Raw genomic sequence first — 15,856 nt, forward strand, 5'->3', positions numbered from 1 at the left:
AGAAATAGTGCTTCAGGTTAAGAACTTTGCTTCAGGATGAGAACAGAAATTGTGCTCCAGCAGCGCGGCAGCAGCAGCAGGGGGCCCCATTAGCTAAAGTGGTGCTTCAGGTTAAGAACAGTTTCAGGTTAAGTACGGACCTCCGGAACGAATTAAGTACTTAACCCGAGGTACCACTGTACTAGTGGATTTCTGTTGTACAACTGGGCAGTCATTAGTTAGTTGCAAATTAGTTAATAAAGCATGAAGGATACTTTGTTTTGATGATACATGAGTATCTCATAGCTAGCATTGGAACATGTTTTCTTTCATATAGTTGCTGATCTGCAGTATTTATAAGAATTTGCATTAAAATAATGTTTTTTAATAAAAAAATTGCTTTCTGATTCTTAGAGTTGCATGAAGGTTTTAAAAACTGTGAATTAATTAACCAATCAAACATTGTGACTTTACTAAATAGAGATTCCCAGCGCACACAGAATTTTAACCCAGGCACCATAAACTTGTGCAAAATGAAAATGTCTCAGAGCAGGTTCACAAAATACTTTTTTCATACAGTGCCTCCATCTGCGTGGAGAAAAGTATCATGTGAACTAGCGGTATGTGGATATGTGTTAGAGATATTTCTGTGATTGTGGAGCAGGGTTCTCCATTGTAGCAAGACATACTTGAATATAGTTTGGGTAGCAAAAAAAAAGTGGAAGGAATTGACCATTTGAAATAGCAGGGGTGCCCAAACTTTTTTCAAAGAGGGCCAGATTTTATGATCTGAACATTCCATTCACTGTTGACCAAAGTTGCTGAGCTTTTTTTAGGGTTAAAGCTTTTTAGCTTTTTTTTAGGATTTTACCCCAGGACATATACTGCCACAGGAGCTAAATTAAATTGACCGGCAGGCCCCCAAAATGGACTTTGGACATGCCTGGCCTATAGGAAGGGAGTTAGGAAGCTTCATGAAACTGAAACAGTTACCTGAGGATGCTTTTCTACACTGCCTCTGATGTTGGAACTTAGTGCATGGAGGACCTTTACAAGAGGGACTACAATGGAGTATATGGTAATGTAGAATTGCTATTAAAATGGCACTTTGATAATAAATGAGTATGGCATCTTATAGAAATATGATCTGAACTGCAATTCTGGTGACCTACCTTTGAATCTATGTTCCTGCATTTAGGATGTCACCAACATTCCTGGTGGACTTCTGTTCTTCTGTCCTGTGGTTTCTTTTTAATAATTAATTACAGAGCATTCTATTTCAATTATATACACTCCATTCCAAAATCCATTTGTCTCAAAGCAACTGGATTCAAGCCAATTCATACCCATTTTGTTCAAGGGGGAACAGCTTTGGTTTAATTCCAAGTATTTAAGCGGAACTGGGATGTGGATCAGGCTGATAGTCTTTCCAGTGGGGAATCTTTACTTTTGTTACACTGTCAAATGATTCCTTTTACTTACAAATTCTGCTTACTTTAGTTTACCTTGTAAACTGCTTTACTTATAAATCCAGAATAAAAATAAACAAGTCTATTATTAATATCTCACAATTAGCATAGTTCTTACTAAAACTGGTGTTCTGCAGATTAAATATTGAAACAAAATAAGATGTAATTGTAATCCTGTTTCCATTTAAGTAGTGGGTTTTACAATGAATTTCAAATGGGAAAAGGGCTGTTCCCATAGCTCCTACCCAAGAGGATGCAGTCTGTTAAAGTTTACAATTGGAAGAAGTGGAAAAGATTCAAAAACAATCAGAAACCAAGACATAGTAATGCCTAGAGAGCAAAAATCAGCTCTGTTGCAGCCTCATTTATGTATTTCAGTAACCATCTCTTCAAGGGATTGATTTGATCTGAAGGAGAGCCTCTGGTGCAGAGGTGGCAGAGTAAATACCTGAAGACTAATGTTCTCTGTTCAGACAATCAATACCAACCCCATGACTATACTCCAGGCTACCTTCTAGTTTAAAACATTTTTTAAAAAAATTCTGACAATTTAATTGCCCTTCCCAAGCACACATTAAATTGCTTGGGAAAAAGGACTGTAGGATATTTTTCAAAGGCCAGGTTGCCAGGATGGGGGAGGACATCCAAAATGGTTATTTGTAAATGTCGGCCTGGAAAAGCAACTGCTCAAACTTTATTTTTGCATTTTGTAACTCAGTGAAACTAGTCTCTGGAAGAATCTGTTTTAAACTTGGTGTGCCTTGTAGAAATCAGCACCATTCACTGAAAAAGAGAGAGAATTATCTGTAACATTCCACAACCTTAACCCTTTTGAAAACTCTTTAACAGATCAGTTCTTGATAAAAAGGTATACAGTTCAGGTGGAAGAATAGGATTTTCTGTAATATTAAAAAAAAAAAAGTGAAATTGCAAGATTTGTTAATATTGAGCTACTCGGTGAAACTTGACAACAAAACTGCAGTAAATTGTATTGGCCACTCCGTTCCCTTCCCTTTAACATTTAGGGTTCCTGATTGTTTTCAGGGTGATATAAGTCTTGTTGCATGAAATATAAAAATAGCCTTGTGACTATCTCATTTCCCTGCTGATACATGTGTTCATGTGTGTATTGAGACAAAAGCTAATGGTTAATGTTTTAAGGAACAGGAGCCTTGTTCCTCATGGGTTCTAAACAGTTTCATCTTGTTCCATACATAGTTACCTCAGGGGTGGGGAACCATATCAGATCTGCAGACCAATAAATATTTCCTCCATCCATCTCAGGTTGAGTAACAGGTGGGTGGAGCTGCTCACCTTTCAATCACCTGATATAACAGTGACATAGGTAGATTCATAAACAGAAGAACTCAAGACTACAACACTTTATTGTAGGCCCCAACTGTATTTACTAATAACATGCTCAACTCAATTCTCTGAATGCTGCAACTTGTGTATCCAAAATGGACCCACCTGTGCACAAGAGGGAGGCATCAGCAGGCTCAAAAGATGTGCAGAAGGACAAAAAAGTTCTGGAGCTGGGGAAGCCCCAATGACAGTTCAATAAGGATTGAGCAGTGGACACAGAATTGTCGGGAGTGGGTGACAGGAGCAGGTCAGCAATAACTCACCCAGCTTCAGTGAAGTTAACTCTTTATTCAAAGAAACAAAACAGCTCAGGCCTAGTGAGTACATCAGTTCTTCCCAGTAGATATTTCCCCACTGAGGCAGTTGCAAGGACTGAAGGTCCATGCCTTCCCACAGCTCCCTAAGTCTCCTCCTTCCCCAGGTCCTTCCCATGCAATCTGAGACTCTGACACCTTTGTTTGCTTTTGTTCCACCCTCTTCATACCTCTTCTGGTTCTGGGAGACCAGCAGGGAGGGGAACTGGTTGCAGGAGGGGGAGGCCTCCTGGCTTCTTCAGCAGCCTGCCTCATCTCTGCCTCTTGGCTCCCATCCTCTCCAACCTCTGCTTCTACCACTGAACCCCGTTACCTCATTTGCTTCTGACACCCTCCTCCTCCTCCTCCCAGTTTGCTCCCTCTTTTCCCTCTGACTACTCATCATCATCCTACCTCCAATCCCCTGGGTCTGAGCCTTCCTTCCTTAAGGGTTCTCCAGCTGGTGCCTCCCATCGCTCCTCTGCATCCAGCCAGTCCATGACAAGAATGCTGATTATATTGGGGGAGAAACTCAGAAAACCCAGCTATCTGATATAGGCTGTGAGCCTTTGAAGCAGAACTCCAACACTTTTACATTATCTAAAGCATTTCCATTCCATTTCCCCTTCTACCTACTTTTCAGGGTTTTCCTTATCCTTTTCAACACTCAGTCTTTGGGCGTGAATATGTTAAGTCCTCATTTGGGAGGATTGTTCCCTTTATTATTATTATTTTTAAAAAGATTTTTACTTCTGCAAACTTCAGGGTTACTCTGCATCTGCTGATACCATCATCTTTTGCATGGGTGACATTTTGGCTCTATAAAAATGCTTGTCCAAAGACTTGAGCTTGGTATTAGACAAGTGGGGCCCCCACAAAAAACTGTTTCAACATATTCCAACGTGTTTCCTGTGCTTGCAAGTGCTGATAAAAATAAGAGTTGGCTCACAGATGAAAACATTTAAAAACGTTTTAAAATGCAACTCCTTTGCAAGTAAACCGACGGATTGTGTCCCTTTACTATGCAATAAGCGCTTCATTAGGTCTGGAAGCAGGAATGAGCAGACTATTTCAGTAACCTCACTTCTGATTTTATATGAGCAACTCTTTCTTCCATCCCTAGGGGACATTTCAAAACAGCTTTGGTTCCCCTGCAAACAATGGCTTTTTCTACATATCAGTCTAGGTGTCTCTGATCTTCAACTCCAGCCATTATATTCTATTCTCCCCTTCCACCTGTTTGTCACTGTTTTTTCAGTTGGCCATGCCACATTATTATGGGGAAAGGTTGTTCTCCCCCGTATATATTTTCCCCTACCTTTTTTGTTTGCGTATTTTGCAAACGTCAGGATTATAACACTGTCTGCTGGTACCTCATGTGTGTTGTACTTTGGACTAAATAAACATGAGTGCCGGAAGACTCAAATTGGTATTGGTATATAAATGATGAAGACTGATGGAGAAAGAAAATAGAGATTGATAAGGAATAATCAGAACAGAAAATGAGTTGCAGAAAAGACGAACCTGTTGACGGGTGAGGAAGGATTTTGCTGATGTAGTAGTTTTTGTGGAAGGTTTGAAGGAACAGCAGGAAGAAGCGTAATGAAAATAAGCACGTCTTATTTATTTATTTTTCAGTATTTATACTTTTCAGTATTTATATAATTTTCAAATGCTTTAGAAAACTATTTAAACAAAGCATATAATACAATAACTAAGACCAATTCTTTTGTAAAAAAAATGAAGAGGAAAAAGTGAATTTACAGGCAACTCCCGATTTGTACAGGGGTTCTGTTCCAGGACATTGCATGCTTTCATGAAATAATGTGCAATTGCAACACCCCTTTCTACCTCTGCCCTGCCCCAACCTTTAATGACATATTTTATTATGTTTCTGGTATTCTGATATTTTTTGGTTCGGCACTGTGTGTGTGTGTGTGAAATCGCACACGTATCGGTTCGCACCTAAAATGGAGGTTGCCTGTATTTCAACTCAGTGATAAAAAGGAATATCATCCTAGCAGTGCTTGCTGTAAACTCTGATTAGCTGGTTGGGTCTTATAGCAAGCCCATTTGGGGCAGGAATCAGCTACACTGCAGAGTTGCTTTTGGGGAAGTCTGTAGCCAGGGCTCGCTGCCACTGCTGAGCAGATGATGGGCACCAATAGCAAGCCTTGCTTGCCAGGAATGCACCTGCATGTCCACCAGCCCCACACCAGATGTCATCTATGGCATCAGGTGTCGGGCAGGTGGATGTGGTTTGAGGAAGATTGCCTTGTAGGCCAAATCATATCCTATACTGGACCTAATGTGGCATTCAAGTTGCTCACTCCCTGGTATAAAGTATAAGGGGGGAAACCCCTCTCTTATAATCACAAATGTTTTGTTAACTGTGAGAAATTTAAGCTTTCATCACAGCCTGGTTCAGGAACAAGCTTTGTTCAGCACCTCAGTAAACAGGACTCCATCCTGTCATTTCAACTCTACTTCCCATACAAGCACCAGATGTCAGTCATGTGCTCATCTGTCACTACTTTTCTATCTTAAATGCCAGAATTAATTTCCACAATTATGTCAGCAGGTGAAAGCACTGTCATTCAGAGGGTGTTTTGACCTATAAATTACTCAGTTCTCACTCGACTGTCTTGGGCTAAGTTCTGAAGAATTCTACCTTGGAAATACATTGGTACAATTGCTTCAGGTCTATTGTTTTCCCCAGATATCTATCAACTATTACATATGACAATCTACTATATGATACTCCAGCAAAACTTTCAGCCTGTCAGATCACCAGACAGGTTGTTGGCAAACAATATTGTTGTGTAGTAGGGTGCTGGGTACCATGCTATATATGTAGCATGTCCCTATGCATGTCATTGTAGTCTGAGGTCTTGATCATACTAAGGCTTGCATATTCAAGTCTGCAGAACTATAACCTGCCCCCCCCCCTTATCCCCACAGAGAACTAACTAGGGACTTGGCTTGTTGCTATCTCAAATGGCAAAAATTATGGCTTGGATCCCAAGTATCTGCTTCGCTCACTTTGGACGATGGGCATGGCTTGAAACAGCCCTGTCCCTCTGTATCTCCTCCACATCATATCCCATACCATTATAACAGGTTCTTCGGCTGCCACAAGCAAGTTTGGGGGCTGCAGATGGAGTCAGCAAATTCCTGTTTCATGCACATGAAATCCACTGCATTGACCAAACTATAGGATCTAATCCAATGTCTTGTAAAACTTTATTTTGGGAGATTTCTATTCCAAATTACATAGAAGCTGTTTTGTTAAATAATGCTTTTTATACTTTGCTTGGCTAGAAAGGTTGCCTTGCTCCCATACTTCAGCATCTCTTCATGAGAGTGAGAATCATGCATGTATTTATAACAATGCATCTATGAACAGAGTGTGGGTGCAACAATAAAATACATCTGGGCAAATAATTACAGTGGTACCTTGGGTTACATACATTTCAGGTTACATATGCTTCAGGTTACAGACTCTGCTAACCCAGAAATATTACCTCGGGTTAATAACTTTGCTTCAGGATGAGAACAGAAATCGTCCAGCAGCGGCGCGGCGGCAGCAGGAGGCCCCATTATCTAAAGTGGTGCTTCAGGTTAAGAACAGTTTCAGGTTAAGAACAGACCTCCAGAACAAATTAAGTTCTTAACCCGAGGTACCACTGTATATAGTTGTGTTTAGACACGCATACTACTTGTATATATATAATATTCATTATACTGGGGGCCCTGTTGCTTATTTTGTGGTGTGTGCCATCCATTTGTATGGCATAAATTTTAAACCCATATCTAGAACCAGAACTAAATTTTATGCACTCCGCAGGGTTGTTTTCTTTTACATCTTAGGTTAGTTTGAAGAACAGCTCCATGTACATGAACCATGTTTGAAATGAACAATACTTCTTTAAAAGAATGCTTATGGTGGTATGATTGGTGCTTGGTGTTCAAAGAAAGAGTACAATAGCAAAATATGCAACATGCCAAATGGGATTCCTGTTAGCTCTTGCCATGAGTTGAGACTTTTGCTTCATCCAGCTATAAATGAGAACTTTAGCAGTAACAGTGTGAATTCCAAAATACTTACACAGTCTGCTAGAGTTACTTACCCACAGCAAGCCTATAGACGTGGGAAAATTGTGAACCCTTGCATATGCGTTTCCAGTGTATTTTACATCCTATAATAGTATCCTAGTAAATTGACTACATAGGAGTATCCTCTGTTATATTATTGGGAAATTCTGGCAAAAGAAAGCTAGAGAAAATTATTAACACCTGTAGAAATTTTACCAGAAACATTCCTGTAATTGACCCATTTTGACTTTCAAACTGAATTTTAAATAAATGAAATAGATACCAGTAATTTTAAATGAGAACATTAGTGTAATTAAGACAGAAAGATCACCAAAGTACAGAATAAAGTGAAACTCTCAAACATCTGCATGTAAGTGCTGATTTTAAAAGTGCATTGTGTACCAAGCTACAGACACATGTTGTCAGAATTTATAAACATGTTCATTATCTGTTTTGTTTTATTTTAGCTTATCCTAGTAGTCATCTTATTTTAATTAAAAATAAAATTCTTCTTCGGAAAGCTATTAGACCACTGAGAATTGAATGTTAGTGCATATGTTGTGTATTAGAATACTGTAGGTAATTTTACTGCTGCTAACTTAAAATCCTCAAGGGGGAGTTAATTACAGGAAAACCTTTCTAAATATCAGCTGCATATTTTCCATGACAAGAGGTTTTTCAACTCTCATTGAATAATTCCAGAACCAGAGTTTTGTTTAGTTATATCTACTGGTACATTTGAACGAAGAAAAAGAAAGTGTGTGTGTGTGTAAAATTCTCTTCCCCTTTGACCAGTAGTGTAAACAAACATTTACAAATAAATTTTAAAAGCTGTTTGTTTGTAGGAAAATGTGTGACATAAAAAATGGCCTTTTATTGCAGATTAAACTTCTGTCTTTTAAAAACTGAATTCTTAGGTACCCAAATGGTTGGTTTGGCTATTGTGCTAATGTAAAGTTTTACTTGAAATTTATGTTCACATGTTTACAGAGACAATTAAGCTTTATGTATGGCCACTAGGGATTGCTTTCCTCTGTAAATGTTTGCAGATTAAAGGTTTTTTAAAAATAAGCCCCTGGAACCTCAAGCCATGTATGGCAATAATCAAAAAGTAATGAGCAACGTGTTGAAACTGGCTAGCCGGGATGTGTTTGGCATGATTCCAAAAGGAGACATAGTCCAATATGTTGCTTTTAAGGCTACCCAAAATTATGCACAAGTTTGCAGCTCTTTTGAGTAATAGAAATCTGAATACATTTCCTATGTTCTCCAGCTGCAACATGGAGAGTAATAGTGAGATAAGTAGTGAATTGCTGCCTCCTATCTGTTTCTTCTTGTCAGTTTAAAATAAGAAGAAAATGCATTTAAACATAGAAAGACAGCATAGTTTGGAACAGAATAGGAGTGTGTGTGGTGTTCTCCTGAAACTCAAGATGCATTTAGTCCAAATAAATAAACACACAGTGGGTTTATGCATTTTAAAAGAGTTGGTATTGATAGTTATCGTTGCATTCCTGCCATGTACCCTTGATTAGAATGTGTTACCATTAAAAATATTCTGGTTTTGGTTGGAGAGTCTGAGATTATGCTGGATTCTGTGTTGTTGGGATGAGAGAGTACAAGCTTGCTGTAAATTCAGCCCAGTCTGTCAAGCGTTTGCACAGAAGTAAGACCCTGGTTCAGTTGGGCTTTCTTTCCTGGTAAGTGTGATCAGATTGCAGCCTTGTACGTATAGTCCAACGTAAATGGCACTGGATAGAAGATGGTTGCTTTCCAATTAGCGTAATTAAGCGTCCATAGGATTGCAGCCTTGGTAACCTAAGCACTCTCCACTAGCTTGAGCCCCTGTAGTGTTTAAAAATTCACAGATCTCTTAACGCTGATAACCTTTCCGTTCACCTCCCGCATCCTTTGAAGGTGCAAGCTTCTGTGTAAGTCTAGAGTGACTTCCTGTGCTGGAGGGGTGGCGTTGGCGCTCCCTCTATACAGAAGGGGATGCTGTGTGTGTGTGTGTAGTAAAGCTACCCTCCTCCTCCCCTCCTGCCAGAGCGCGCATAGCCAAATCTATTCGTTTGTACTCCAGGGAGTGCGTGTGCGTCTAGAGGACTCGTCCCTTTATTGGTGCGAGGGAAAGTCCCCGTCGATGCTGAAGCGCCTGGTAGCCTCTCTGTACATATCATTCACTTGCGCTCTCTAAAAGGCTGGAGTCCTCCTGCGCGCGCTGCCTCGCCCGCAAGTGTCAATGAATTCAGCGGTGCTGAGTAAACAGGCAGAGGGGCTCTGGCTCTCTCCATGTCGCCGTCTGAGCATTTCAAATCATGTGGCAGTCTGGCATTTATCGTTCTGCACAGGATTGTTGACGATCTTTTTTTTCTTTTTTCTTTTTGGAAAAAAACCACACAAACCGGTAGCGCATATTGGAGAGGGACCACTGGACGGCCCCCCCCCCCGGCGCCTGTTAAAAATAAAATAAATAAAAGAGCTCAGCTTCTGCGGCCCGGAGCTGATTTCGTAAAATTATCGACGGTTCCTGCTGCCTTAAGACTTTGAGCTCTTTTTATATATATATAAAGTGAGATAAAAACAGCTACTCTGGTTTTGTTGTTGTTGTGCAGACATGTTCTGGTTAAAAGGGGGAGGAGGGAAAGAACTATGAATCCCCCTTCCTGATTTGAAAAAGTTGGCCTGACTCTGTGTAACACAGAGACACAAAAGGTGCGGCCGAGGTTGTTGCTCGAAGTAGCTTTTATCGGACGAAGTTTCCGTAGAAAATGCGCGCTAGACAAAAGAAGGGAAAGTCTGTTCAGCTTTGGGGTAGAGTTATATGGAATTTGGAAATGCTGGTTCAGTTCTGCCGTGGTGTGGGTCTTTTCTCCCGCTTGCCCTTCACTCCCCCCCCCCCCCAAAAGAGAAACATTCAGGGCAAACAATGCCGCCCTGCTGAAAGATTGCCTTGCTGCTTCTCTCCGTGTTGCAGGTGCACCTTTTCGAAGCTTCAAAGAGGACAGGCTAAAAGGGGGCTTAGTGTGGATTTGCTGGATCCTGCTCGCTGTCGAAGAGCGAAGCGAGCGAGGGAAGGTCCTAGGACGACGTCCTAACGCGATCAGCTTCCCTCGGAGTAGAGCTGGGAGACGTAATCTGGTTCCCCAGCCTTGAGCCACGTAGCTCTCCTACCTTTCCAAGCATAGGCGCAAACGCCCAGGGGCCGAGGTCCATTCGCGCCCCCTCAATAAAAAATTTGAGGGGGCCTCCTCTCAAAAAAAGGTTGATGGTCTGTTCAAATGCTGTGCATGCGCCGCATCTTGTGATCACTTATAAGGGCTACTCCCTCCCCATTTTTTATACAAGTTGGCACCCCTGTTTCCAAGTTTATCGCGCAGAAAAGAACTTTCCAAAATTCCTTAAAGGAAGCTTCGCCAACCGTGCACGCCCCCCCCTCCAAAGCTGCCCTGTGCGATTTCCCCTTAACGGCGCCGTCCTCTCATACTGAGTCCGAAGGCAGACCTGTGAGCAGTGGGGGTTACTCCCGGGTAAATGAGGCACAGGATCGCCCCTGTGTCGCAGGCATGCTGTAGCCCCCGCACGTCCGAAGGGGCTTCCCTCGGGCCGGTGCGCGAAGGACGCTACTGGCTTGCCCTTTGTAGCAGCCCCTCCACGGCTGGTGGCAGCGGGTTGTTTCAGGCTCGGGGCCGCCTTGGGAGTCCGGCTGCGTTTTGCCTGTGGCTGCCCAGCCAGAGAGCAGCGAGGGACGTCCCTTGAGGACGTGGCCGGCCAGCTAGCCTAGAGGGCGCGGCCGGGGCTGCAGTGCGGCCGGAGCCCCCGTCGGGCAAAGCCATCACGTTCTCAGGCTTCGAGAGCAGTAAGGCGAAGGAGCCCCTTCCAGGAGCTGGCAGCCGGCGGAGTCCACAGCTCCGAGAAGCGGCCGAGGCAGCTGTGGGAATCTTTATTAAGTCCTCAGATGGGAGAATCGGTGTGAGTTTGGAGTGATGTGGAAGGCGTTGCTGTGTCTGGGCTCCACCAGGTCTGAATTGGCTCCCCCTGAATAAAGAATATTCCTAGCCATAAAGCAGTTAAACCAAAGTGGTTGGGGCAAAAAAGAAATAATTTTTAAAAATCGACAACCCCACCAAGTGCTTCCTTCCTTCCTGAGTTAATCAGAGGTGCTGGATTCCGTCGCTTGCTTTGCTGGTTTATGGATCGCATCCCCTCCCCACATAAAGATGCTCGATCACATTTTACAGCTGGGGGTCATTCATGTGCCCCCCCGAAGCAGGTCCACTGACTCCAACGGGGCTTGCTGCCTAGTATAGACTTGCAGTCTTGGTTTCTTGAGACGCACCCAACTAGTTCGTTCCCTTTTCCTAAAATCTCCGATTTTGATTTAATTTATAGAGGTATAAGTTTGCTATCAGGGTGAGTTGTGGTTTATTATTATTATTTTGGGTAGGGATATTTGCCGTTGTAGTAGTAAAAAAATTAAAAATACTGGAAGGGGGATGCTTGTTTCAAATATCACGTAAGTAGGGCTAAAAGTTCTCAGTCCTGGCTGTGTTAATCGGTTTACAAGTAGCTCTGCCGGCTCACTCGCTTCCCAAGCAGCGTGGGTTAGAGGCGGCTGGCTGGCGGATTTATTCCCAGCTGAGCCCCTCTTTGCTTGAGTCTCCGGCATGTGTGCAATAAGCAAGGTTATTCCTCGCCCCCCTCCCCGACCTTCCTTCCCCGTAACTGTTGCCTCTCCGAGTTGATGGACAGCCGCGTTTCTCTTTCATTTCAGCTTCAGATGAAGATGTACTTGTTAAAGGAAAGCAGTCCATCAAGAGTCAGGCTTTAGGAAATCAGAACTCTGAGAGCGAAATTCTCCTGGAAGGCGACGATGATACCTTGTCATCCATCGAAGAGAAGGAACTGGAGAACTTAACTGGTAACTTCAGCTGTCTATTACCTGCTCCTTCCGACTTGGTTCCCCCTCCCCTTACTCCTTTACCTCCTCCTTGGCAACATCTTCTCTGGAAGGGGGGGAAGACATGGGGCGGATGGCTCTTTCCCATAACTGTATTAATGAAGATAAATTTTTGAATAGGGGAAATGACCTTTATATTGCCACTTAAATTATTAATTTTAACCGGGATATATATATATATATATATATATGAATGAAAGGTCAGGCCAGATCCGGTACAAAAGTAGATTATGCTAACTTCCCCCCTCCCACCTCATTGACACTAGTGTTACGGCGCATTGGAACAAGAAGGCAATCTGAACAAGTAAATCTGAACAAGTATTTATATATTTGTTCAAAAGCAAAACACCTCTCTGCATCAAAGGCAATCATTCCGTAATTCTTTTAAGCTAATTGTTCTGCCAGCCTCCTTTGTGTAAGTCTAAACCTTCATTTACTCCTTTTTTAAAAAAAAAACTGAGAAACAGGTTATTCTTACCATAATAGATTGGCTTGGTTGCAAACTGAACAAAACAACGTTTTTCTGCTTTAGAGGTTTATAGCCAAGCCCCCTATGCACTGGACTGGAATTGCAATCTGGGGGTGAATAGTGTAGAATTTTGGGTCTAGGTAAATATCACTTGGTCCGCTCCCAAAACAAGAATATCCCTTGTGTTTAAATTCTGTTTTGCTGGAAGAAGTGGAAATGGGGGCTTATTCGTTTTTATTAATGCACAAAAATCTAAAAATCTCTGTTTCAGTTCATTGCCTATTGCATCATCTGTTGGCTGCCTTATAATAAAAACTAAACATGAAAATATAGTCTGCTGTCAAAGCACTGCACCAATCAGTAAAACAGCAACATAATTTAATAGAGAAGCTCTCCATGAACCTGTTCTTCAACACCCCTGCAAGAGCATCCATTCCATGTCGTCCTCTTCTCCACCCCCTTCTACATTTGTTGCTTCTGCTAATACATTCATACTGTAATAGAGGTGAAAGGGGAGTTTAATTATATAATCTTGACAATGGCAATAGGATTAAGAAGTAATCCTTGCTAATAAAGTAGTGTGGGTTACGAATGAAGTTGAAATTGTCAGGGGTTTTCAGCGGGACCTGAGCTGCCCTGGCTTCTGCAGCTGTCTGCTTGCCCTGTAATTGAATGTCTGAAAGTGATTGAAAAAATGTTATTTCTTCCCTGGATTACATGCTAATGTACAGAGGGCAAAGGGAGACAGCAAAAGAACACATAGCTGCTTATTTCATCCATTTGTGGGAATGAGCTTTGGGAAATCATGGAGGTAGTGCAGCTCTCGGATGCCCATCTGCAAACACAATGTATTTGTACGCTGGGAATAGAGGGCAAAGCTGCTCTGATCTCAGCAGAGCATCTCCTCTATTGTGCTACTGGCACACATTGAGATTGATGCAAGATTAAAGACCATCACACCTCCTAACAATTGACAGAAATGACAATTCATCTGAATTTTTTTGGCAGTTATTCACCCATTGATTACCTAAGCGTGTGCACCTCATTTATACACACTTTATTAATGCAAAAGGGAATGTGTCACACATGCAGTTTACAGTATTTTTAAACAAAGGCCTACAGCTGACAAATATGCCCTTCTGTGGTCTCTGTGTTCCCTGCTTTTTAATGAGTTGGATGACAAATATAACCCACTTTTCTGCTTTATATAATGGCCTGCATATTGTTAGATCTGTACCCAGCCTATTGTTTTGAGTAGTACACTGATCTGCCTCTGTGATAAACCCTGTGGAGATGTGATTATTCCAATAAAAATTCATTCAGTTGGAAACCAACGCTCCAGCTGTTTATTCCCACAGTCCCTAAGCTGCACTAACACTGTGTGTGGATTCCTTGAAAAATATTTAAAAGGCAAGCTGAAACCACTTCTCAAATGCTATATGTCTCAGTCTCTAGCTATGGGCAGCATTTAACTTCTGAACAATAGATCCCTGCCATGCATGAAAATAAAAACCCATGTACAGAACTCATAAGCAACTTTCTAAATAAGCTAATCATCAGGAAATCTGGGTCAAATTGGTTTGCCACTCCCCCCCAAATCTACACACACATATGTGAAACTAATATTTCCCATCCAACCTTCCTTTTTATGCAATTTGCATTATTGTTTAGAACATGAGGTATTCGGTTCTGAAATATTTCTAAATTTCTGGAAGAAGGAAGCTCGATGATATAATAGCCACCTAGATGGCATACATAATTGTTTGCATTGTTTGCAGCTGTAGTTGTTCAAATGTCTGGCAGTCCCAAGTGCAGCAAATGCATTGCATGTGTACTTGCGGGGGACTGGGGACTTATAAGAATTTAATTTCTAAATCCAGTCCTTTTTGTGGAGGGTGTCATTGGATTAAAGCGAGCTAATAAAAAGAAGAACATACACTTATATCTGTGCAACATTTTGTGCTTGTTGCGGAGACCACTGTTAACAAGTTTTTGGACTGTGGTTTTTGTTTCTTTCCCTTTGGTAGGTCCTGTTAGTCTGTCTACACCAGCTCAGCTTGTGGCCCCTTGTGCAGTAGTGAAGGGCACACTTTCCATCACCGCCTCTGAACTGTATTTTGAGGTAGATGAAGAAGAGCCGAGTTTTAAGAAAATTGACCCCAAGGTAAGAGATCATTGACCCCTCTTGTACTAACCCTTGTGACAAATTACAAGAAGCCTTTAATTTTTCACCCAGTACTTTCTAAATCCATTGGACACAAGTTTTCTCATATTTGTGAGTTTGTAATTTGCGGAGTTTTTGTGCTAGTGGCACTCATGTAAGTATGAAAAACAATTCACCCCAGTTCCAGCGCTAATTACTTCATAGGGCAGAAGCCTCCTGGGAAATGCTTTGAATAAAACTGCATTAGAGCAAGAGGATGTGTGAAAGTTTAGTGGTGTTGTCTATTGAAGCCTTTGTTTTACCTCAACTTTTTTATGGTGCTCACTGATTTCTTGCATTTGCTTTATATTACTTTGTAGCATGCTGAAGAGTTTGCACATGCTTATTCAGAGAACATAATTGCCACTTGATACTATATATTTTAATAATATATTTTGTGTTGTGCTTCAGTTTCCCAACTCAATGCTTTGTTCAGATTATAATGATCTTTAAATGCAAGGGTAATAAAAGTCATTCCTCCCATCCCCATAAAACTGTTTTTGCTCACAGTGTTAATGACTACTATAAGAATTTCACTTAGGTAGTTTTCATAATACTAAAATGTCATTACTTGAGTGTGCCTTTTCCTCCTAAAATGTGTTATGGTAGATAAATGTCTCCCAAATTTCACTAAAGCAATTGCTAAAATACAGTGCTTTCTTCGGGGAGAAAAAAGACAAAATTGTATAATGTATTTCTATTAGTGGGTACTTTTTTGTTGTATCTCTGTTCAATTTTATTTTTTTGAATACATCTTTCTGAAAAGGTTAATGGACAGTGGGGACTTGAACTAGACCTTTCTTAATGTTGCAGTTGTTTTTTAAAGCTTTTATTTTACTTATAAGAGTAGCAAATTAAAACTTTGAAGTTTTCTTTGAAGTACATAAACTTTCAAGTATTAGGGTGAAAGTAAAAGGTTTAGAATTGAGAAGTAGCTGCAATTTGTTTGCATGTTGTTTTGGTGCTGTTTGATATTAAAATCGAAAAAGCAGTCATCAATGATGACGTACTGTAAAATACTAA

The 15,856-nt window shown here is 41.2% G+C and overlaps 1 protein-coding gene across 4 annotated transcripts in view; it reads left to right on the plus strand.

The window, feature by feature from the left end:
- The window catches only part of LRBA (LPS responsive beige-like anchor protein), a 364,869-nt gene that overhangs the window by 190,650 nt on the left and 158,363 nt on the right, over nt 1–15,856 (plus strand). For all 4 annotated transcript variants that reach the window (XM_081208302.1, XM_081208305.1, XM_081208304.1 and 1 more), the window contains exons 39-40: nt 11,976–12,122; nt 14,658–14,794. In XM_081208302.1, coding sequence (XP_081064428.1) covers nt 11,976–12,122; nt 14,658–14,794 — 284 coding nt within the window. The remainder of the gene's footprint in view (nt 1–11,975; nt 12,123–14,657; nt 14,795–15,856) is intronic.

Source organism: Podarcis bocagei (genome assembly GCF_964188305.1).
Source record: "Podarcis bocagei genome assembly, chromosome: 9".
In the NCBI taxonomy this organism is placed as follows: domain Eukaryota; kingdom Metazoa; phylum Chordata; class Lepidosauria; order Squamata; family Lacertidae; genus Podarcis; species Podarcis bocagei.